Source organism: Thamnophis sirtalis, unplaced genomic scaffold (genome assembly GCF_051295495.1).
Source record: "Thamnophis sirtalis isolate CommonGarterSnake01/CBP01778 unplaced genomic scaffold, rThaSir2_p1.2 scaffold_12, whole genome shotgun sequence".
NCBI lineage: Eukaryota > Metazoa > Chordata > Lepidosauria > Squamata > Natricidae > Thamnophis > Thamnophis sirtalis.
Window position 1 is genome coordinate 1,290,544 of NW_028261392.1, and position 25,995 is coordinate 1,316,538.

Here is a 25,995-nt window from a genome sequence, read left to right on the forward strand (position 1 = left end):
GTTCTCACTGGCGGTTTATCCAATAAGCTGCAGTTCACTGATGAGAAGAATAAGGTTTTTCACCCACCCCCCCATGCACAGGTATAGAAGAGGTAGCACCTGGCTCAGCAGTCGTGCCTGTGTGAGGGATCTGGGAATCCTAGTGAACAATCTCTCAAACGTGAGCCAGCCATGTGCGGCAGCTGCCAAAAAGGCCAATGCAATCCTGGGCTGCATCAACAGAGGGACAGCATCAAGAAGTATTTAATCCTATTTTTATACTGCACTGCTGTGTACATTTGGAATACTCTGTTCAGATTTGGCCACCAAAATACCAAAAAAAGGTCTCTTGAGACCCTAGAACGAATGCAGAGAAGAGCAGCCAAGATGGTGAGGAGGCTAGAGGCTAAACCGTACGTTGAATGGCTAAAGGGAATTAGGAGTGAATGAACTTGCCACCCGGAGTCGTGGGTGCTCCGTCACTGGAGGCTTTCCAGAAAAGATCATCGGACAATCTGTTGCCAGGGATGGTATGAGGACTCCTGCCTTCTAAGAGCAGGGGGTTGGACTAGATACAGTGGTCCTCAACCCCTGGTCCGCGGACCGGTGCCGGGCCGTGGAGTACCTGGCACCGGGCCGCGCAGCGGCCGGGGGCTATGATCGCTGCAGCGCAAAGGCTCCTGGGCCGTGCGCAAAGGCTCCAGGGAAGAGAGCCCCACGCAGGTACGCAATCAATGTGTCATCGCGAACAACGCCCCCCCACCCCTGCGCGTGCTCAGCGGGCCACGGTAAAATTATCAAAGGCTGACTGGTCCGCGGCGATAAAAAGGTTGGGGACCACTGGACTAGAAGACCTCCAGGTTCCCGCCCAACCCTAGGATTCCTAGGATTAAATTGTGTATTGTTTTGTTCGTCTTTTTTATCCCTTATCTGTATCCCCTTCCCTGACTTGGATTGTGAGCCGCCCTGAGTCCTCTTTGGGGGGAAAAGGGCGGCATATAAGTGCAATAAATTCAATTCAATTCAATTCCTTCCTCCTTTGATCTGCATCTTATATTTCTCTGGATTCCCTGTTCGTCCCTGGGCTTTAACCCTCTTAAAATAATTAGCAATTAGCACACCCCCATCTGTCCCTTTGATTTTCTTAGCTTGGCCTGGGGCTGACCAGTTAATTTTGTATGTGTCTGTGTGCGCGCGCATGTGTGTGTGTGTGTTTTAACCATGGAGCTGATCCTTCAGTGCTGCCGTTGAAACAAAGACGTTCAGAATTAAGAAGTTACAGTGTCTTAGTGTTATGGCGTAATTTCTGTGTTATTGTTCATATTGCTGGTGCTTTTCTGCAGGGGGGTTCAAATTGGCTGGGATGGCAGCTGTGGGGATGATGAACAAAGTTGACAAATATTCAGGGAATAAGAGGCCTGGGGTTGTAATGCCATGGTTTAATGCCATCTTGCCTGGTTTAACCCACCATTCCTAACCAAAGTTGTTGGGCTGGGTAAGTTTTGAAAATAACTTGGAAGAGTCGATCCAAACACCCCATGAACACAGCGCCTCTTTGATGCTCATTAAAGCAGCTGCTTTCAAAGGAACATTTATTTTATTTTTTATTATTTTATTATATTTATATGCCGCCCCATTTCCCCCGAAGGGGACTCAGGGCGGCTCACAACTCAAACCAGGGAAGGGGGATACAGACAAAAATTTAAAAAACAAAGCATAACAATGCATAATTTAAAACACACAAAGGTTCTTGAGGTTCTTTTTTTAAAGTAGCCACAACTTTTCTCAGGATTACGTGAGAAAAGATTGAGAAAAGGGCAGGAGGTGTAAATGAGAAGCGGGGAGGAATCGGACTTGTGCAAAGTTTTAGCCCTTCCTTTCCAACTTGGCTGGACACAGGGCAGAGGCTGGGAATGGTGTGTTTTGTTGCTTTGTGGCAATTGTGGATGTCGCTGCTGTTGTGTGGCGCTCCCCAGTTGTGATTCGTTTGAAAACTCTCATTTCGGTGGTCCGCCTATTCTCTCTGCAGACAAACAGGATGTGGTCTGTTGCAAATGGCTTTCTCATCAGAACAATGAGAGAGTTATCCTCCACAAATGTTTGCCTAGAGTCTTATCAAGCGTTTGGTTTTATCGTCTTTATGATCTGGGAGGGAATTCTGGACTCTACCCTGTTTCCCTGAAAATAAAGACCCTCCCCGGATAATCAGCCCAATCGGAGCTTTTGAGCGCATGCACTAAAATAAGCCCTCCCCAAAAAGATTGCGACACAGCAGCCGCCATGAGGTGACCACGCTCGCCGACTCCTGCACCCCAAAAATAATAAGATCTCCTTGAAAATAAGTCCAATTTCGAGAGTCAAAAGAAAATAAGACCTTGTCTTATTTTGGGGGAAACATGGTATTTCCTACCAAGGTGGTGTAAATTCACCAAATGGTTCAATTTAGGATTTCCCTTATCATCCTCATTGAATTCTCCATAGATAGATAGATAGATAGATAGATAGATAGATAGATAGATAGATAGATAGATAGATAGATAAATAGATAGATATAGATATAGATATAGATATAGATATAGATATAGATATAGATATAGATATAGATAGATATAGACAGATAGAGAGAGAGAGAGAGAGAGAGAGAGAGAGAGAGAGAGAGATAGATAGATATATAGATATATAGATATAGATATAGATAGATAGAGAGATAGAGATAGAGATAGATAGATAGAGATATATAGATAGAGATATATAGATATATAGATATAGATATAGATAGATAGATATAGATATAGATATAGATATAGATATAGATATAGATAGATAGATAGATAGATATAGATATAGATATAGATATAGATATAGATATAGATATAGATATAGATAGATAGATAGATAGATAGATATAGATATAGATATAGATATAGATATAGATATAGATATAGATATAGATAGATATAGAGATAGATAGATAGATAGATATAGAGATAGATATAGATTAGATAGATAGATAGATAGATATAGATATAGATAGATAGATAGATATAGATAGATATAGATAGATATAGATAGATATAGTTATATAGTTATATAGTTATATAGTTATATAGTTATATAGTTATATAGTTATATAGTTATATAGTTATATATATATATATATATATATATATATATATATATATATATATATATATATATATAATCTGAATATTCTCCTAAGATATATTGTTCCATTTTCCAATTGAACTGAGTGTAAATAAAATTAAATAAATAAACAAAAATAAATAAAAACAAGATATACAGAGAAAGGGAACAAGGATGATGGAGGCTAAAACATACAGCGAACAGTTGCAGGAACTGGGCATGGCTAGTCTGGGGAAGAGAAGGACCAGGGGAGACAGGAGAGCATCTTCCAATATTTGAGGGGCTCCTACAGAGATGAAGGGGGGGGGCAACCTGTTCTCCAAAGCGCCAGAAGGCAGGACAAGAAGGAACGGATGGAAACCTATCAAGGACAGAAGCAACCTGGAATTAAGGAGAAATTTCCTGATAGTAACAACAATTGATTAGTGGAAGGACTTGTCTCCTGAAGTTGTGGGTTCTCCATCACTTAGAGTTTTTTAATAGACCGGACAACCCTTTGCCTGAAATGGTATAAGGGTTTCCTGCTTGAGCAGGAGGTTGGACTAGAAGACCTCTAAGGTCCCTTTTCAAATATTATTCTGTCCCTCTTGTTAATCAGCAGAACGGCTTCCCTCCAGAGGTTGTGGGGGTGCTCCATCACTGGAGGTGTTCAAGAAGAGATTGGACAGCTGTTTGACCGGAATGGTGTAAGGTCTCCTGCTTGAGCAAGGGGTTTGACTAGAAGACCTTCAAGGTCCCTTCCGGCTCTGTGATTCTGCTAAAATGTCTTTCCTTTCCCCCCCCCGCCAGGCATTCGACCTCCCATCATGAACGGCCCCATGCACCCGCGTCCCCTGGTTGCTCTGCTGGATGGCCGGGACTGTACGGTGGAGATGCCCATCCTGAAGGACGTGGCCACCGTGGCCTTCTGCGACGCCCAATCCACCCAGGAAATCCACGAAAAGGTAAGCCTGGAAACGGCGCTCAACAGGCAAAGATCCTCCCCCACCTGCGCCCAGGGCTTCCTTTTTGCTAACGGGAGGATTTGGGTTTCCGACATTGAGGGAATCTCCGAAACTAAACAGAAGGATTGTGCAATTTGTCGTGCCTTGAAAGAATAGCAGTTAGCAATAGCAGTTCGACTTATATACCGCTTCATAGTGCTTTACAGCCCTCTCTAAGCGGTTTACAGAGTCAGCATATCGCCCCCAACAACAATCCAGGTCCTCATTTCACCCACCTCGGAAGGATGGAAGGCTGAGTCAACCCTGAGCCGGTGAGATTTGAACAGCCGAACTGCAGAACTGCAGTCAGCTGAAGTGGCCTGCAGTACTGCACCCTAACCACTGCGCCACCTCGGCTCTAGATAGATAGATAGATAAGAGATATGGATAAATAGATGATAGATAGATAGATAGATAGATAGATAGATAGATAGATAGATAGATAGATAGATAGATGATTGATAGATAGATAGATAGATAGATAGATAGAAAGATGATAGATAGATAGATAGATAGATAGATAGATAGATAGATAGATAGATAGAAAGATGATGGATAGATAGATAGATAGATAGATAGATAGATAGCAATAGCAACAGCAGACTTATATACCGTTTCATAGGGCTTTCAGCCCTCTCTAAGCGGTTTACAGAGTCAGCATATCGCCCCCAACAATCCGATAGATAGATAGATAATAGATAGATAGATAGATAGATAGACAGACAGACAGACAGACATATAGAGATAGATAGATAGATAGATAGATAGATAGATAGATAGATAGATAGATAGATAGCAATAGCAGTTAGACTTATATACCGCTTCATAGGGCTTCCAGCCCTCTCTAAGCAGTTTACAGAGTCAGCATATCTCCCCCAACAACAATCCGGGTCCTCATTTTACCCACCTCGGAAGGATGGAAGGCTGAGTCAACCTGGAGCCGGTGAGATTTGAACAGCCGAACTGCAGATAACAGTCAGCTGAAGTGGCCTGCAGTACTGCACCCTAACCACTGCGCCACCTCGGCTCTGGTAGGCGGAGGATGGGGGGGGGGTTCTACTCTGGAGTAACCTGGTTTCCTATAAAACTGCGCTGCCTGCTCTGGGAAAACTTGGCCTATTCTTGAAGGTGGCTAACATTCATCTTCCCCGGATAACGAGTTTGCTCCGTCCGGGGAAAAATAACCCCTGGCTTCCATTGTAGCAGAAGGCTTTTGACTATCCAAGGTATCATATTTTTCGGAGTATAAGATGCACCGAGCTTTTGGGGAGGAAAACAAGGGGGGGAAAAATCTGCCTCACTAAGCCACAAGGTTCTCCTCCTTTATCAGCTGAGCCAGGGAAATAGGTATGTATTTAGTGTCACAATCCCTGGTATGCCCAAATATGGGAGGGAGCCTACTGCTTCCTTTCTCTGTCTATCGGCTCATCACAAGAGACCATCCAGACAGAAAGCCCAATATTTTTACTGTTGCCTTTGTTACATTTGTGTTGTATTTATTTATTTATCAGCTCAAATACAACACACACAGACACACACACACATATACAGGCATACATACATACATACATATATATATATTCCTTGACTTACTGTTGTTCAGCAAAACACAACTGTTCTTGTTATGATGCAGGAAGAGGAAGGCTGCAGCAAACAGGTCTAACCTGCCGAGGTAGACATGCCTTCGCAACACAACACACCGCGGAGTGCCTGAACAGAGCACAAGGGCACGGACAGAGTACACACACACACACACACACACAAACTGGGGGAGTGTTTTGCATTTTTAAACCCATGCAAAGTTCTCCGCAGACAGAAAGATGCACGACGAGGCCAGGATAATGGCCAACGCGCCCCCCCTCCCCCCCCACAACCCAAAATAAGCTGGTCAACCAATCAGTTATTCCTCCTGGTCTTTCAGAAGGGACTATTGTGGTTTGGAAGTGACAAGAGTCCCAAGTTCAGTCAGCCAAACCAACCTATAAAGGAATAATTTTTTAAAAAAGAAATTGTGGAGCCTCTTGATTTAACGGACCCTTGGGCAGATGGAGTGTCCGTTAAAAGAGAATGTCTGTTAAATCCAAATGGGGTTTGACTCCTGTCTATTTTACTTATTTTATGCTAAAAAGGAAACGGTATTTTCCACAAGGGATAATTTAGGCAATTCTTACTGTGCAAAAGCATGTGGCACACAGGCAGATCCTGCCTTTGGTCTGCAAACGTCAAGCCTGTTAAATTAGGATTTTACGGCACTATATTGATGGTGTGTTAAACATATGTAGATGCTCTCACACAGTTACGGAGTCTTTTGCACAGGACCCTCTAGTGTACACATTTCCCTCTTTGCTGGACTGCGGGGGTCCTTCATAGGGTCACTCATGCCTTGGTCACCTCATCTGTTCAAGGCTGGGGACCAGTCTTATCTTTGGGGAATGAAGGGGCCACCACAGAGAAGGCCTATTTCCTAGCTCCTACTTGGTGTATTTCCCAAATAATTTGGACCCACAACATGTCCCGCATGTTGAGGAGAGGAAGTTGGGGAGAAGGGGGCTCCAAATGGCTTAAATAAGTAAATAAACATGGCATCCAGGTAGCATTTCTCCTATGAGCCTTGCACAACATACACAGAGAAACACACAGCATCACCAGTAGGTAACCTTCTAGGGCAGTTAGGGAACAAGTTAATCAGTTGGACCAGAAGGTGCTTTATCAGAAAGACAACTGGGCTTGGTTTTTCCTTGAAGACATTTCGTTTTTCATCCAAGAAAAGTAGTACTACTACTTTACTACTACTACTACTCAGTTCAGTTGTTCAGTTGTGTTTATTTATAGGCCGCCCTTTTCCTTGAGGGGACTCAGGGCGGCTAACAACTTATATGGGAGGGGAAGACATCTACTACTACTACTACTACTACCACCACCACCACCACCTCCTCCTCCTCCTCCACCACTACTACTACTACTACCACCACCACCACCTCCTTCTCCTCCTCCTCCTCCACTACTACTACTACTACCACCACCACCTCCTCCTCCTCCTCCACTACTACTACTACTACCACCACCACCACCACCACCACCACCTCCTCCTCCACTACTACTACTACTACTACCACCACCACCACCACCTCCTCTACTACTACTACTACTACTACTACTACTACCACCACCACCACCACCACCACCTCCTCCTCCTCCACTACTACTACTACTACCACCACCACCACCACCTCCTCTACTACTACTACTACTACTACTTCTCCTCCTCCCTCTCCCTCCTTCTCCTCCTCCCACTCCCATCCCTCACTCTCCTACCCCTCCTGCTCTTCCTCCTCAACCGAAGAAGCTTCTTGGAAGAGAAGCGAAATGTCCTTTGTGAAACTTTTGAAAAAGCACCTTTGGGGCAACCATGACCTGGATGACGGAGACTCCGTAGCCAATCATGAGTAGGAGGACCATGAGGCCCAAGCTGCCTTTTCTAAAATGCCAGCCCTTTTGTTCTAAAGCTCTACCTGCAGATCACCTGAACCACAAACATTAGTAGCAGAAGAGAGACCCTTGGTCCTCTTGTCTTCTGCGTTCCCAGACAGGAACGTTCAAGAGGAGAAAAAAACCACTTTGCCTGAAAGGACACACCAGATGTGAGGTTGCTACGCAGAGCAGCTGGAAGCAAAACATCTGTTTTGTTTAGAAGATGAAACGTTCTGTGGCACCGATAACGCGCTTGGCCTGAGCCAACAGGCCAAGAAGTGAACTGAGAACCAGTTAGAACAGCTGTTTAGAGCTGCAACATTTTGAGTTGTGTAACCTTCCTTCTCAGAATATCACTGGCTGGATGGGGTCTTGCCTTGATTGTGGATAATCTCCTAAATAAATTGATGTTGTTTTCTAAAAGTCTGTGGAGATTCTCCGTCCTCCCAAGTCCCTGGTTGTCCCTTTTTTCTTTTGAAGACATTTCACTTCTCATCCAAGAGGCTTCTTCAGCTCTGAGAGGATAAGTGGGGAATGGAAGGATTTATATTCCTTGCAAAATTAGATTTGCAAATGCAAATAGCCAGCTGTCTGCAAGGAATATAAATCCTTCCATTCCCCACTTATCCTCTCAGAGCTGAAGAAGCTTTTTGGATGAGAAGTAAAATGTCTTCAAAATTAAAAAAAAAACAGAAAGTCCAGTTGCCTCCTGAAAAAGCACCTTTGGGAATTGTTGGTTTCTACTTTGGGAATGTAAACTATGGCTTAGTTTGTTATTGTAGCATTTTTAGAAAGCAGCGGTTATAAAATAGCAATAGCAATAGCAGTTAGACTTATATACCGCTTCATAGGGCTTTCAGCCCTCTCTAAGCGGTTTACAGAATCAGCATATCGCCCCCACAATCTGGGTCCTCATTTTACCCACCTCGGAAGGATGGAAGGCTGAGTCAACCTTGAGCCTGTGAGATTTGAACCGCTGAACTGCAGATAACAGTCAGCTGAAGTGGCCTGCAGTGCTGCACCCTAACCACTGCGCCACCTCGGCTCTTATAAGAATGTCAAATGACTGTATTAATATCACACAGAGATGTGTCTCTATGTACCGTATGGCAATGCTCAACTTTATTCAGAGGGGAAGAGAATGCAAAATAATAAAAAGGGAAAATTTGAAGAAAAGGGAATCAAAAAGGGGGAAAAATGACAAAAAGGCTTCCTATTTTCTAAAGTACAGATACATACATACATACAAACATACATACATACAAACATACATACATACACACACACACACACACACACACACACACACACACACACACACATATATATATATATATATATATATATATATATATGAAATAACCTCTTACTCTGAATTAAAATCACAAAAAAGTCATACATAAAATATTAGATAATCAAAGTAGCATTAGGATTACATAACAAAATGACCTCATATTCTAAGTTTAAACCTAACCGTCAAAAGGATAATAGCGTTGGAATTATATAACAAAATGTCCTCTTACTCTAACTTTAAACTTAAACATTAAAAATGCAATATACAAACCTCATAGCCTAATGGAAAATACACAACATTTCTATAAGAACAGATCTAATCATCCAACCCTAAAAATGAAACTTTGTTTTTAATCTTTCTCAAGCAAAAATTTCAAAAGTGGTTTCCAAAATAACACATTCAATCTACTACAGTATATATTATAATGCATAGACATGCTTTGGAAAGAACATAATTAGGTGACCACACCTGCTTATAAAAATAAAATGATCAAAAGTGAATAATTGGGCTTTAGAATAATAACAGTATGCTAAGCACACAATTTAATGATCCTGCAAATGGGGTATATGAAGTATATTCATGGCTGGATTTGTGAAAACCATTATGTCAAACCTTCCATTAATAAAAGAGGTTTAAAAAGCTTTTCTTTATCTTTGTGTAGGAGTGCATTAGAATTCTTCCTCCTTTTGCTTTCTGCATTTGCAAACAGTAAAACTGTCAAATTTATCTTCTGCCTTTTATTTAAACAGCAACACGAGAACTTTCCTTGGGGCAATTATTTTTTTTCCTAGTCTTTCTAAGGCCACAAAGTTTGGAGAGAGGTTTGTTAGTATTATTATTATAATTTCAAAAGTTTGCCTCCGATGTCTGCATCTGGCATTTTTAACGAAGACGCTGTATTTTACAATTTTGCCCTTAAAACAAGGAGATTGCGCTGCACAGATAGCTGATTTTGTGGAATGGAGTTGGTGGATATAGGCAAAGGAGGAGGGAAGGAGTAATTTTAATTCACGAAGGAAAAGGATGAAATGTATGTTAGAAAGTCTCATTTGGTGTCATCGGGAGTCTCGCAAGTAGGGGATGCGAAGGGCTGCCTGTTATGCTTCGGCAAACTTCAATTGTGGAAGAACTTAGGAATGACTTTGGGAGGGAAATTGAGCCCGATGCCGAATGGATGCAATTTAGGGGGAAAATGATTCATTTAAAGGACGTGAACGGATGGCTGGGAAGGAGATGAGAATATAGAAATATGGAAGGGGGACATTTGGAGAGAAGGAGAACGCTGAGGAAATCTGTTCTGAATACGTCTTTTAAGCAAAAGTCAGCTCATCGCTGCAGATAGAACCAGAAACCTTGACTGATTTGTTTTAATATGAAAAAGAGAGATAATTAGTGAAGTATACAAAGCTGAGAAGGTTTCAATTTGGGATAAACTATATTTTGGGAGTCCCAAAGGTGTTTTTTCAAGAGGCAACTGGACTTATCTCTGCTTTTCCTTGAAGAGGTTTCAGTGGTTAAATGGCGCAGTGGTTAAATGGCGCAGTGGTTAAGTGGCGCAGTGGTTAAATGTAGCACTGCAGGCTACTGCTAGATCAGCAGGTCAGCGGTTCAAATCTCACCGGCTCAGGGTTGACTCAGCCTTCCATCCTTCCGAGGTGGGTAAAATGAGGACCCAGATTGTTGGGGGCAATATGCTGACTCTCTGTAAACCGCTTAGAGAGGCCTGAAAGGCCTATGAAGCGGTATATAAGTCTACTGCTACTGCTATATATTCTCATCCAAGAAGCTTCTTCAGTTCTGACTGAAGAAATGAACTGTTAGTCAGAACTGAAGAAGCTTCTTGGATGAGAAGCGAAACCTCTTCAAGAAAAAAACAAAGTCCAGGGGCCTCTTGAAAAAAACCACTTTGGGATACCCATGTCCCAGATGACTCTGAATCTCCATAAACATACTGTATATTTTGTCAAGAGTAGATTTTGGGAGTGGGGGGCGAAGAAGAAGAGAAAGAAACTAGACTGAAAGTAAAATAATAGCAGGGAGGGAAAGTATGAATCCTATTCAGAAAAAGTACTAGAAGATAGATTAATCTTCCCCTGAATGGATGGGAAAGGGATGTGGAAGGTGGGGTGAAAATAATAGTGTCAGGCTGCCAGGGAAAAGTTGTTAATGAAGAAAATGAAAAAAAAAATGTAGGGTGGAATGGAGACACAAAAGGCTGCAGATAATAAAAAAATGCATGTGAGTGAAGTTTGCTGCAATAATAATAAAAAAACAAGATGGAAAGGGGGATGATGTGTAATATGTGTAGAGAAATGATAGCTGCAAAGAAGAGGGAGGATTAAAAGAGATGGAGGGCAGGCAGTGGGATTTTGGGGAGAACGAATGACTTTGAGAGGAGGGTGAGAACATGAAGGCAGGGATGGAGTTAAAAATTAAGAAGGATACATGATATGATCTGGGGTCAGAATGGAGTGAAGGAATATATTAAAATGTTTGCATTGGAAGGATATTGAAGCCTTGAAGAACAGAATGAAAATGAAAGTTATAAATATTCCGGCCAAGAAGAAGAAAAAAAAAGGGGGGATGAAAAGAATTAATAAATGCTGTGAAGATGTTGAAAAATAGTAAGGCAGCAGGTGCTGGTTGTGTAACCAGAAAAATATTAAAATATAAATGTGTTATAGGGAGTGGGTGAGTAATATATTTATGGATAATGAATATACAAGGAATGTTTGTGGTGATACTGATGGTCGGAGTATGAATGTATGAGTGCCTTTATGGGGAAAGGATGTGATTGAAAGCCTGAATTAATGTCAGTGGATAAGAAATATTAATTTGATTGCTAGGTTGTGGGATGCAATGAAGAATATTTGTGGATTTTAATGTTGCAAAACCCAGTAAAGTACTGTATGTATTATAAAGAATCCATTTAGGGGACATTTGTGAGATTTACTTAAGCCTGATTGTCATTCAACCAATGATTTTAGTTAACATGGAATCATAGAGCTGGAAGGGACCTGGGAGGCTTCTAGTCCATCCCCCTGACCAATACAGATTGGTTGTCAATCTCTTCTTCAAGACCCCCAGTGATGGACCACCCAGAACTCCAGCAGGCAAGCTGCTCTGATGATTAATTGTTCTCACCATCAGGAATATTCCTGGCAATGAATATTCCAATATCACGGGAACTAATCAAGGAGAGAAGCAACCTGGAATTGAGGAGAAATTTCCTAGCAATGAGAACAATTAACCATTGGAACAGCTTGCCACAAGAAGATTTAAAGCAGCATTAGAAACTTATGAGATATTTCATATCTATTTTCTAGTCAAAATCCACGTTATCCATGTTAAGCTTTAAACCGAAGACATACTTGCTAACATTATTGCAATCACTGAAAGAATATTATAAGTAGTAAATAAATGCATGCCACCAGTAGTATAAATTATGCAAGAAGTGAAAAAAATGAACCCTGAAACCCAAATTCTATATAAAAGATTGTTGTGTACAATAGGTATGGTTTTCAGTTAAAATTAAAATCTGTCTCAGGTTTACTTTTTAAAAATAAAGTGTTTGTTTTTTAAGACACGGAGGGAGGCACAGTTTAGTTAGCCGTTCTTCCCTAGAAGGAATGAAAAGGCATAGAATGCTTTGCAGCTGCTGACATATACGATGCCAATTCAGTATATTTGGATGTAAGGCATGGTGAAATTTAATTTAAAAAATATCTTAGAGGGGTATTGCCCGGGGATTTTAACTTTCAAAATTCATTCCATTTTCCAATATTTTGAGCTTTACTCTTGTTTGCCACCAATATGAAATAAAACCCCACGGCTTCTTATATTTCCAAAAAGTTGAAGGAAAAAAAGTGTTTCATTTTAGAAGTAAAAGGACTAGAGTAAATATGCGGAGGATAAAACATCTTATGCCAATTTTCTCTGAATATCACATTCAAAGTAAATGTCATCCCTTTTTTTCCATTGAAATTCCCACTGTGCATCTCTATAACTATATTTATATTCTCCGTATGTTTAATCATATAGAGACTGCGACTTGTTCAGATTCTTAGTCGTACTTTGCTAAAATTTATCCACCGTGCCTAACAAATGATGGGCATTACAAGATGCTCAGATTCAACCTTCCCTGTGTCCTGTGTCCTTTCTGTAATTCTTCTTATGGTTACACTGCTTATTTGAAGAAGCAAAGCCAGCTGAATCCAGAAAAGCACCGTATAGTGACTAGACAGTCGGTCGATTAGACAGACAGATGGATGGATGGATGGATGGATGGATGGATGGATGGATAGATAGATAGATAGATAGATAGATAGATAGATAGATAGATAGATAGATAGATAGATGATGGATAGATAACATGGGTGGGATAACATGGATAGATAAGGACATGATGTATGTATGTATGTATGGATAGATGGGTAACATGGATAGATAAGGACATAGTTGATGGATGGATGGATTTGGATAACATGGATAGATAAGGATATCTATGTATGTATGGATAGATAGATAACATGGATAGATAAAGACATAGTCGATGGATGGATGGATAGATGTATGGATAGATGGGTAACAGGATAGATAAGGACATGATGTATGGATAGATGGATAGATAAAGACATAGTCGATGGATGGATGGATTTGGATAATAGAGATAGATAAGGACATGATGTATATATATTTGGATAGATGGGTAACATAAATAGATAAGGACATGATGTATGTATGTATGGATAGATAACATGGATAGATAAAGACATAGTCGATGGGTGGGTGGATGGATGGATAGATGGGTAACAGGATAGATAAGGACATGATGTATGGATAGATGGATAGATGGATAGATAAAGACATAGTCGATGGATGGATGGATTTGGATAACATGGATAGATAAGGACATGATGGATGTATGGATGGATAGATGGGTAACGTGGATAGATAAAGACATAATTCGATGGGTGGGCGGGTATTTCAGCTCAGCAGCAGGGAAGGCTTTCAACTGAATCATAGTTTATTTTTTTCCTTGTAGGGAAAACTACTCTCTCTCTCTTTTTGTTTTGCAGGTCCTGAATGAAGCTGTGGGGGCCCTGATGTATCACACCATCACTTTAACCCGTGAGGACTTGGAGAAATTTAAAGCACTTCGAATAATTGTTCGAATCGGAAGTGGTTTTGATAACATCGATATCAAGTCTGCTGGCGACCTAGGTATTCTCTCCCTCTGGGTCTTTAAAAAGCAGTGGCTGTTAACCAAGTTGGGGGCGTTAAAATAACAAGGCCAATCTTGCCGTAGTCTGGGAAGCGGCCCTCCTTGTCAGAAGGGATCTGGTCCAGCTTCCTTCCCAGAAGGAGACCGAAGGTCTGAAGGAAAAGAGGGGTTTGGTTCCAGGGGCCCAGAAATCTTGTTCTGATGATCAGTGGGGGAGCACGGCTGAGGGAAACATTGATAGCCAGATGGTGAGAAGAGGGCAGAAGGAAAGCCCAGCTTGTTGTTTCACACACGCACAAAATTGGTGGCTGAATCAGAGCTACAGGCCAAACTTGGGAAGCTCCAAAGTCTTTATTTTAGATGAGAACTGATCTGTTTTTACCTACGGAAAGATTATATTATAAAAGACTGTTTATACACCCTTCAATTTTATTTACTGTATTTTTTGGAGTATAAGATGCACCCTCTCCCTCCCCAAAAGAGTGTGGAAGTGTTGGTGCGTCTTATACACCGAATACAGCCAGTTTTGGCCTCCCGAAGCCTCATCCCTGCATCCCATTTTTGCAAAAAAACAAGCAGAAAACAGGCCCCTTTTCGCAAAAAACGGAGGTGTTTTTGCCTTCCCCCAGCAACGCTCTGCAGGCTTCAGCAGGACTGGGGGAAGGCAAAGACACCTCCTTTTTTTTTTTTTTTTTTTTTGCAAAAAAGGGGCCTGTTTTCTGCTTGTTTTTTTTTGCAAAAACTCTGTTTTTGTTTCCCCCTCTCCCAACCTTGTTGAAGCCTGTCCAGGGCTCCTGGGGGCCAGGGAGGACAAAAACGCTTTTTTCTTACTTACCTCTTCGAAATCTTGGTACGTCTTATAGCCCAAAAAATATGGTACGTATTTACTTGTGACTTGGATTGCCTGTGGTTTCCATCACCAGGTTTTGGAAGGGATTTTTTCCCCCTTGCTTGCTTCCCAGGGCTGAGAGAAGGTCACCCGGGTGCCTTCATGCCTAAGTGGAACTAGAACTCACGGTTGCCTGGTTTTCAGCCCTCAGCCTTTCACCACTGCGCCACACTGCCCCTAAATTTTATTAGGATGTTATTTCATTGAATATATTCAGTAAGTTCTACAAGATCATGCCTGAAGATCATTGCGTGTCCAGTTGAATTTGAAATTTGAAGTTTAATTTTATTTATAGGCCGCCCAATCCCGGAGGACTCCGGGCGGCTTACAGAGAGGGGAAATAAAATAAAATAAAATAAAATAGAAAATAAAGTTGACTCTTTCCAAAAACTGCCCGCGAGAAGGCTTGGTCGTCCCCGCGTGAAACCGCCTCATCCCTTCCCCCCCCCTTCTGCTTCCTTCCCGAAGGGATCGCCGTTTGCAACGTCCCGGCTGCGTCGGTGGAAGAGACGGCGGACTCCACCATGTGCCACATCTTGAATCTCTACAGACGGACCACCTGGCTGCACCAGGCCTTGCGAGAAGGGACGAGGGTGCAGAGCGTGGAACAGATTCGGGAAGTGGCTTCTGGAGCAGCCAGGATCCGAGGGGAGACGCTGGGCATCATTGGACTAGGTGGGTCGAAGGGCCTTGGCGTACAGCCAAGGATGTTTTGATTGTTTGATTGTCTTGTCTGACTCTTCGCGGCCCCGTGGAACTTAGTACGCCAGGCCCTCCCGTCCTCCACAGTCTCTCAGTTTGCCCAAATTTCATGTTCATGGCATCAATGACCCCCATCTAACCATCTCCTCCTCTGACTTCCCCCTTCTCTTTCCTCCTTCCATCTTTGCCAACATCAGGGTCTTCTCCAAGGAATCCTCTCTTCCCCCTTGGTGGCCAGTGGGGGAGAGGTCTCCTGCTCTCCACTGTCTCCCAGAGGCTTCCCTGATGACACCATCTAACCATCTAACCGTCTGGCGGCACCTCGGGGGAGAGCCTTCTCTGTATCTGCCCCGGCCCTATGGAACGATCTGCCCCCTGAGATCCGGACCCTCCCCACTCTCTCGGCCTTCCGAAAGTCTACTAAAGACCTGGCTATTCCGGCAGGCCTGGGGCTGTTGACCTCTTGATTGAGGTCCAGCCCCACTAAGAATTGAGTGCATGTTGTGTTCTTTTAACTTGCTTTGTCTTTGTATTTTAAATTGTTTTAGTATTTTTAATTTTTTTTAATGTAAGCCGCCCAGAGTCCTTCGGGATTGGGTGGCATACAAATTCATTGAATCTTGAATCTTGAATCTTGAATCATCTTCTCCTCTACTGCCTACTGTCAGGATCAAACTGCTAGCAGTGGGCAGAATCAGCCTAAAATACTGCATTCTAACTACTGCGCCACCATCGCCCGATAGGCAGAAATTAGAATATCGCGTAGACTTCTATGCCGCTTCACAGTGCTTTTATAGCCCTCTCTAAGCAGTTGTCAGGGTCATCCTATTGTCCCCCGACAATCTGGGTCCTCATTTTACCCACCTCGGAAGGATGGAAGGCCGAGTCAACCGTGAGCCCGGTCAGGATCGAACTCATGGCAGTGGGAATGCTGAGTCAGCCTGCAATGCTGCATTGTGACCACTGCGCCACCCCATACAATGTAGCACCCCTCGTACTAATCCAAATTTCCAAAAGGGGGCAGTGACCCTCTGCGCATTGTCTGAAATCCACCTTCCTTCCTTCCTGGCAGGACGAGTGGGCCAAGCCGTCGCTTTACGTGCCAAAGCCTTTGGCTTCAACGTCATTTTCTACGACCCGTATCTCTCGGACGGCATCGAACGGGCTCTTGGCCTTCAACGGGTCAGCACCCTGCAAGATTTGCTGTTCCACAGCGATTGTGTCACCCTGCACTGCAGCCTCAACGAGCACAACCATCACCTGATTAACGACTTCACCATTAAGCAGGTAAGGGCCCCATCAGGGTGGGCAGTGAGGACGCTAACTTGATACTGCGTTTGTCCAGGGCTGCAGAAGCCTTTGGGGGGGGGAGCAGGGGGCTCTGGCTTCTGTACCCCCTTTATTGCAGCTGCGTTACCAATAAAGGGGGCTATTTGTAGCTCAGGGTTAGCAATAGCAATAGCAGTTAGACTTATATACCGCTTCATAGGGCCTTCAGCCCTCTCTAAGCGGTTTACAGAGTCAGCATATCGCCCCCAACAACAATCCGGGTCCTCATTTTACCCACCTCGGAAGGATGGAAGGCTGAGCCAACCTTGAGCCGGTGAGATTTGAACAGCCAAACTGCAGATAACAGTCAGCTGAAGTGGCCTGGAGTACTGCACCCTAACCACTGTGCCATCTCTATAGATAGATAGATGATAGATAGATAGATAGATAGATAGATAGATAGATAGATAGATAGATAGATAGATAGATAGATAGATGATAGATAGATAGATAGATAGATAGATAGATAGATAGATAGATAGATAGATAGATAGATAGATAGATAGATGTAGGTAGGTAGGTAGGTAGGTAGATGATGATAGATAAAGATGAATGAATAAATGAATGATAGACAGATAGACAGACAGACAGACATAGATCAATAGGATGATAGATAGATAGATGATAGATAGATAGATAGATAGATAGATAGATAGATAGATAGATAGATAGATAGATAGATAGCAATAGCAGTTAGACTTATCTACCGCTTCATAGGGCTTTCAGCCCTCTCTAAGCGGTTTACAGAGTCAGCATATCGCCCCCAACAGTCTGGGTCCTCATTTCACCCACCTCGGAAGGATGGAAGGCTGAGTCAACCTTGAGCCGGTGAGATTTGAACAGCCGAACTGCTGAACTGCAGTCAGCTGAAGTAGCCTGCAGTACTGCACCCTAACCACTGCGCCATCTCTATAGATAGATAGATGATAGATAAATAGATAGATAGATAGATAGAGAGAGAGAGAGAGAGAGAGAGAGAGAGAGAGAGAGAGAGAGACGTAGGTAGGTAGGTAGGTAGGTAGGTAGGTAGGTAGGTAGATGATGATAGATAAAGATGAATGAATAAATGAATGATAGACAGACAGATAGACAGACAGACAGACAGACATAGATCAATAGGATGATGGATGGATGGATGGATGGATGGATGGATGGATGGATAGATAGATAGATAGATAGATAGATAGATAGATAGATAGATAGATAGATAGATAGATAGATAGCAATAGCAGTTAGACTTATATACCGCTTCATAGGGCTTTCAGCCCTCTCTAAGCGGTTTACAGAGTCAACATATCGCCCCTAACAACAATCCGGGTCCTCATGTTACCCACCTCGGAAGGATGGAAGGCTGAGTCAACCCTGAGCCGGTGAGATTTGAACCGCCTAACTGCAGTCAGCTGAAGTAGCCTGCAGTGCTGCATTTAACCACTGCGCCACCTCGGCTCAGTGGTTGAACTGTGGGGTCTTCGGTGCTCTCTGAGCTCGGCTGTTTGCTGGCAGACGTTTCGTGACCCAAGTAGGTAACGTCGCCAGTGCCAAAAGTGGTTTGAGGAGGAAGAGGAGGTCCCTTAGCGCTCAACTGAGCTTTTCACGCAGACGTTTCACGACCCAAGCAGGTAACATCATCAGTGCTAGAAGGGAGTGGGGATTTCTCTCTGTTTACACATGATGGCTCGGATTCCATCCTGGCACTCATGATGTTACCTAGTTTGGGTACAAGAAAGGAACCAATGCAGCTGTATTATTATGGTCTGCGCCAGCACCTTCTGACTGCTGTGCAACTTGGCTACATCCCTGCCCATGTGCCGTTGTTCTGTCACCAGGTCCTTTGGGGGGGGTGATCTGGGGGGGCGCCATCACCCATCTTGACCTTTATTTACTTGTGCACTTAAAAGTTCTAAGTCAGTGTTTCTCAACCTTGACAATTTGAAGATGTCCGGATTTCAACTCCCAGAATTCCCCAGCCAGCATTCGCATATAAACAATTCAGTGTCTAGGACAGTGTTTCTCAACCTTGACAACTTGAAGATGTCCGGACTTCAACTCCCAGAATTCCCCAGCCAGCGAATGCTGGCTGGGGAATTCTGGGAGTTGAAGTCCGGACATCTTCAAGTTGCCAAGGTTGAGAAACACCGTTTGACGCTGTGAGGATTTCCTAAGTCTATGGTTGTGGTGAGGGACTGGCGCCCCCTTGTGTTCCGAGGGAGTAATTGGACCTCTCGAGAAAACTTCCAGCCATGATGGGAATCTCTTAATTCCCCTGGAATATTTTCTCCCGCTAATCCCCGCGCAAAGGCTTCTCACTCAGCGGCTGTTGTAAGTTGCGACACGGGGCTGAACGAGAGAGGCTTGAAGCCCCAACCTTCCTTGCAGTTGCGTCATTCGTGCAGCCGCCTCTCAGTTGCGACGGTCCCAACATCCTGTGGCCCCCTTTGTGACTTCCGCTGCCAACTTCCCGACCAAACCCGGCCGCGAGGAGTTGGCAAACGGTGGTTACACTCAACAGCTTCATTTAGTGACTGCCGCTGCTGTCCTAAGTTGGCCTTGTGTTTTAGGGGAGGGTTGGTTAGTGACAGAGTTGCTGGTCGCAATAACCGTCCTTAAGCGAGGACTACCTGCAATGCCTCATTTGTACTGAATGGGCAGGGGGCGGAAGTTGGTTTCATTTATCTTTCCCTGCAGAGTGAAAGCAAAAACCTTTGCAGAGTTTTGCTGCAGATGCTGCTCTGGATTTGCTTATCCCAACCTGCCACATGACAGTTCAAGATGCCTTAGCCAAACTTCCGAAGGCTCTGTGCTTCTGTCTGATTTTGTCCGAGTGTCCAGCTTGCCTTCTACACCGTCACGAGGGCCAGTCCAGAGTTTGGGTCCTCTGGTGGCTCTATTTTCTCCCCCTCCTTTTGAGTCGGGTTGCAGAAACCCCCGTCCCTTTAACCCTGCAGGTTTTAAAATTAGATTCCGAACCCCCGGGGTACAGGACGCTTCTCGAAAGCCCGTGGAATAGGAAATAAATAAGATTCAGTGGGGTTTTAAATCGGCTGCCTCGTTGCTACGGGATTTATATAATATCTAATCCTTTTGTATTCTCGTCATAATGGCGAGAACAGTAGAAATGGGGGATTGTTAAGTCAGAATAGATCAAAATTTACACATCAAAAGGAGAGAGATTGGATTGGGCTTCCGTTTCTCTTCGAATATTTTTTTGGCAGCCCTGCTCTTCTGATCTGAGTTTTCTGAACTTTGAACGAGATGAGTCTGAACAAGCATTGAGCCTCCAACGCAGAAAAGTCCTGCCACTTGTAGAACGAGATTAACATAATTTGCAGGTGAAATTTCAAACTGGGTATTACATTATACAGAGAATTAAAGATAAAAGGATACCATTTATTGCACACTTATGAAAGCTGAAACGCTCCTTGTCGAAATAGGGTTGACTATAAAATAAGCATGTTAAATGTAAGTTTCTTTTGTTAGAAACCTTCCCTGGATGAATGTCAGAACGGATAGGTGTTGTTTTCAGTAACTTTTACGCTTCCCGGCTTTGTGTAATGCTGGACAAAATGTTTTTTATTGGTCTGATTGACACGTTGAAAGTAAAAGAGAATTGCAGCTCTGCATTGTTGGGTGTTTTTGTTCACGGTTCTAACTTATTAATGGGGGAAAAAGCTAGCCAAGAATGCTAGTTAAGGTGTTGAAGAGATCACGAGAAGCCATCTTTGGTTCTTTCGGGTGGAAGGCTAAATTGATCTATCACCACTGGTCTGCCTGGTAAGCCAGGATATTAAAAGTGCCATTGTTTAAATGACACGTGGATATTTTTTCCCATTTGTTCAGCAGATAGTTAAGTGTGTTTCGTAATCTTTCTCACCATAATAGTATATTTTCATTTCATTTCATTTCATTTATTATATTTATATGCCGCCCTTTTCCCCCGAAGGGGACTCAGGGTGGCTAACAAATCAAATCAGGGAATGGGGGGTACAGACAAAAAATAAAAAACGAAACATAACAATGCATAATTTAAAACACACAACAGTCACACCATTCGAGACGGGGGGGCAACAGCTCTTTAGCCCCAGGCCTGTCGGAACAGCCAGGTTTTAAGGGCTTTGCGGAAGGCCTGGAGGGTGGTGAGGGTTCGAATCTCCACGGGGAGCTCGTTCCAGAGGGTCGGAGCAGCCACAGAGAAGGCTCTCCTCCGGGTAGTCGCCAGTCGACACTGGCCAGAAAACACTGGCCAGAAAACTCTGTAAGGACTCGGGGTGACATGATAGCAGTCATCCAATGGGGTCAAGCTATTCTCCAAAGCACCAGAAGGCAGAGCAAGAAGTAACGGATGGAAACTCACCAAGGAGAGAAGGAACCTGGAACTATGGAGATCCTCCATCCTCCAGATCACGGTTGTCCCAAAGGTGCTTTTTCAAGAGGCAACTGGACTCCCTGGTTTTTCTTTGAAGACGTTTCGCTCCTCATCCAAGTAGCTGGAGAGCTGAAAAAGCTTCTTGGATGGAGAAACGCAACGTCTCCAAAGAAAAACGAGAAAGTCCAGTGGCTTTCTGTAAATATCGCCTTTGGGACAACCTAGAACTAAGGAGAATTATCCTGACAATTAAAACAGTGAATGGAATGGCTTGCTCCATCACTGGAGGTTTCCGAGAATAAACTAAACAACCATGTGACTGTGTTACATTTGCAAATCCAAGCTTTGTTGCGGCTGTGTTACGTTTTCTTTTATTCTTTCATGCAGTCTTTTTTTGTGTTGCTGTATCTTGCACTTATTTGCTGTAGCTGGCTATGGCTGGGACCAAAGGAAAAATGATCAAAAAAGCCCTTTTAAAGCAAGAGTGGTGCACTGGAAGCATGCTGGGCCCGTAACCTGTTAGAAATTCTGTATACAGAATGAACGGTGCACAGTCCACATGTACTTTCCTGCTCCCTTGTCGCAGTTAAGGAGAAAAGGACATGTTGACTGTGCACTGTTTGTTCTGTAGAGCAGTAAACAGACCAGGATGGTATAGGGTCTCCTGCATGAGCAGTGGGTTGGACTAGAAGATCTCCAAGGTCCTTTCCAACCCAGATATCCTACTAACTGCACGATGCTTCGTCTTTTCACACCCTACAGATGCGACAAGGGGCATTCCTCGTGAACACGGCTCGCGGAGGGCTGGTGGACGAGAAAGCCCTCGCACAAGCGCTGAAGGAAGGCAGAATACGGGGAGCAGCCTTAGATGTCCACGAATCAGAACCCTTCAGGTGACTGGACTTCTCATTCTTTAAATTATTTCAACGGCTTGAGGGCCCTTGAAATAATACTCTCCACTTTGGGGGAATGCTTAATACTTATGCGCAAACCAGTTTTGAAAACCAGCATCCCAAATGCATTGTTTAAGAGCATTTGTGGTGTTTGCCTCAAAGCCTGGTGGGAAAACGTCCTAGCATTTCCAGAGAGTAAGCCCTAAAAACATTGTTAATACATTTTGGGACTGCAAGGATCGCTCTCATAAACTTAAAGCTTAATTTTAAGGGTCAAAAATTCAAAATTATACAAGCACGGTCCCCATAGACAAACTGAGAGATGACCTTGAACTGGACGGTTCACAGATAAAACGTTTTATTTCAGAATAAAATATGCAGGTTTGGAAGTTAAAAAAAAAAAGGAATAGATCCTTTAAAAAAAAATTAAGCTATCTTATTTTACTCCCTTTTATCACTCTGGAGTTATGTAGGGGGAAAAAATTAGCTCTTTCATTCAAGCCTGACATTTCCAGACCTTTTAAAATCAGATTCAAGGTTTAATTTTTATTCTTTACGGAAAAGGAACTGTTGTCCAGTCAAGCTTGACTCCCAGTAAACTGTATGGACTGGTCTAGGCAATTTTCTTGACAATATTACACAAAAGGTTGGCCTTATTGTATGTATAGGAGGTGATATGAAAAGGGGGTTTCCTTCTCACTGTCTTCTGCCATCTGGTCAAGGCCAACCGTCTTGCATACCGAGCTGATGATGCCCTTTGGAGATGCACCCCACATGACACCCAAGGGAGTTGCAGATTGGAGGGAGAGGGCTGGGTTATCATTTGATATGTGCTTGTTCGCGCCTTCCTGGCTCAGATCTTGCTTTTATTCCGCTGCTATCTTTTCAATAACCAGTCAAAGTATTTTAATTCCATGCGCGATCGAGCGAGGAGTTTTCTTTTTTTTTAATTATTATTATTTTATCAATTTCATATATACATTCACAATTATATGATCTCATAACTGTTATTAATAATATGTATTTATAACAATTTTTCCCTACAGTTGACAATATACTTGAAATTGCTTTCTTACCATCCCATAAATCCATCTTATCTTACAACAATCCTACTTCTTCTTCCTTCCTTCCCTCTTTCCTTCCCTCCTACTCTTATTCCTTCCCTCCTTACTTCCCTCCCTCCTTCCCCCTTCCCTCCCTCCTTTCTTCTCTCCTTCCCTCCTTCCCTCCTTCCTTCCCTTCTTCCTTCCCTCCTTTTTTCTCTCCTTCCTTTCCCCCTTCCTTTCCTCCTTCCCTCCCCCCTTCCTTCTCTCCTACATTCCCTCCTTCCTTCCCTCCTTTCTTCTCTCCTCTCCTTCCTTCCCTCCTTTCTTCTCTCCTTCTCTCCTTCCATCCCTCCTTGCTTCCCTCCCTCCTTCCTTCCCTCCTTCCTTCCCCCTTCTCTTTCTTCTCTCCTTCCCCTTCCTCCCCTTTACCCTTCCCCTCTTCTTCCCTTTCCTCCCCTCTTTCCTACTCTTACATTCCCTCCAATTCTTCCTCTGCTTTTCCCTCTCTCCTATTGCGAGGAGTTTCCTTTCTTGGTTGTTGAGGGAGGCCCGCCTGTTTTTTCTTTCTTTCCTCAGCTTTAGCCAAGGGCCTTTGAAGGATGCCCCGAATCTCATCTGCACGCCCCACGCTGCCTGGTACAGCGAACAAGCCTCGATAGAGATGCGGGAGGAGGCTGCGAGGGAGATCCGGAGAGCCATCACAGGTTGGCATCCACCTTCTTCTCATGTCTCTGGAGATTCTCCGTCCTCCAGGTCCTGGTGGTCCCAAAAGTGCTTTTTTTCCCAAGAGGCAACTGGACTTTCTGGTTTTTTCCTTTGAAGAGGTTTCGCTTCTCATCCAAGAAGCTTCTCCGGTTCTTCTTCCTCAGAACTGAAGAAGCTACTTGGATGAGAAGCAACACATTTCCTAAAGGATGTCCATGGAGATTCTCCATCCTCCAGATCCTGGTGGTCCCAAAGGTGCCTTTTTTCAACTGGACTTTCCCCGCTTGATATTTTGAAGAGGGAGAAATAAGAATGCCAGCTTTAAAACATCTCAGCGCAAGTTGTATAGGGCTGTGACCCGACAAATGCGCGCACGACAAAAGCGCACCGAGAAAACCGCGACATCATAAACGCGGCCACAACAACGCCCCGACAAAACCATGCCCACAAAAGCACGAGTTAAGGTAAGGGTTAGGTTTAGAGTTAGGGTTAGGGTTAGGGTTAAGGTAAGGGTTAGGTTTAGAGTTAGGGTTAGGGTTAAGGTAAGGGTTAGGTTTAGAGTTAGGGTTAGGGTTAAGGTAAGGGTTAGGTTTAGAGTTAGGGTTAGGGTTAAGGTAAGGGTTAGGTTTAGAGTTAGGGTTAGGGTTAAGGTAAGGGTTAGGTTTAGAGTTAGGGTTAGGGTTAAGGTAAGGGTTAGGTTTAGAGTTAGGGTTAGGGTTAGGGTTAAGGTAAGGGTTAGGTTTAGAGTTAGGGTTAGGGTTAAGGTAAGGGTTAGGTTTAGAGTTAGGATTAGGGTTAAGGTAAGGGTTAGGTTTAGAGTTAGGGTTAGGGTTAAGGTAAGGGTTAGGTTTAGGGTTAGGGTTAAGGTAAGGGTTAGGGTTAGGGTTAAGGTAAAGGTTAGGTTTAGAGTTAGGGTTAGGGTTAAGGTAAGGGTTAGGTTTAGAGTTAGGGTTAGGGTTATTAGGTTGTTATTAGTCCTTTTTGAAGGCGCGCTTTTGTCGGCGCGCTGTTGTTGGTGCGCTTCTGCGCTCATTCGTCGGCGCAATTTCAACCTCGCGGTTTTCTCGCCACGGTTTCGTCGGCGCGCTTTTGTCGGTGAACCGTGTAGGGCAACTGCAACGAAACAAACAGCAAACGTCTTGCAAGATCATCCCCGTAGTTCACCTCTTACTGGCGCACAAAAGTGGAGACATTTTAGCAAGCTTTGGGAAACAGAAGAGGTTTGGGTGCGACTATCATGAGGGTGTCGGCTGTGGCCCAAAAGGTGTGGCCTGCTCTTGTTACGCACACTTTCCCCGTAGCACCAGCTGCAATGTTCACGCGGTGATGTTTCCCTCTCCCCTAGGTCGCATCCCAGACAGCCTGAAAAACTGTGTCAACAAGGAACATTTGACCACCGCTACACACTGGGCGAGCATGGACCCAGGGGTTGTCCACCCGGAGCTCAATGGCGCTACTTACAGGTAGGACAACTTCAACTTAGGAGCCGAGGTGGCGCAGTGGTTAAATGCAGCACTGCAGGCTACTTCAGCTGACTGCAGTTCTGCAGTTCAGCGGTTCTAATCTCACTGGCTCAAGGTTGACTCAGCCTTCCGTCCTTCCGAGGTGGGTAAAATGAGGACCCAGATTGTTGTTGGGGGCGATATGCTGACTCTGTAAACCGCTTAGAGAGGGCTGGAAGCCCTATGAAGCGGTATATAGGTCTAACTGCTATTGCTATTGCTAACTCCACTCCCATCACCTCCCATGGAGTCCAAAATGGGAAACACCCATTCTACCACCTCCCAAAGACCTTAAATGTCCTGGCAGGAGACGACTAGGTGCTACAATAGAGGAGAATGCTTGTAGTTTGGGGTTGAACTGTGTTGTCCTTGGTGCTCTCTGAGCTTAGATAGACGTTTCATTACCAAACTAGGTAACATTATCAGTGTTAGCTGGTTGAAGGGGTGCCTACGTGCGAATTCCTCCCATTT

At 43.8% G+C, this 25,995-nt stretch overlaps 1 protein-coding gene across 3 annotated transcripts in view; it reads left to right on the forward strand.

The window, feature by feature from the left end:
- CTBP1 (C-terminal binding protein 1) overlaps positions 1-25,995 on the forward strand; it is a 57,245-nt gene that overhangs the window by 28,725 nt on the left and 2,525 nt on the right. For all 3 annotated transcript variants that reach the window (XM_087726726.1, XM_087726725.1, XM_087726724.1), the window contains exons 2-8: positions 3,913-4,067; positions 13,950-14,094; positions 15,453-15,659; positions 16,759-16,973; positions 22,141-22,271; positions 23,894-24,021; positions 25,368-25,485. In XM_087726726.1, coding sequence (XP_087582852.1) covers positions 3,913-4,067; positions 13,950-14,094; positions 15,453-15,659; positions 16,759-16,973; positions 22,141-22,271; positions 23,894-24,021; positions 25,368-25,485 — 1,099 coding nt within the window. The remainder of the gene's footprint in view (positions 1-3,912; positions 4,068-13,949; positions 14,095-15,452; positions 15,660-16,758; positions 16,974-22,140; positions 22,272-23,893; positions 24,022-25,367; positions 25,486-25,995) is intronic.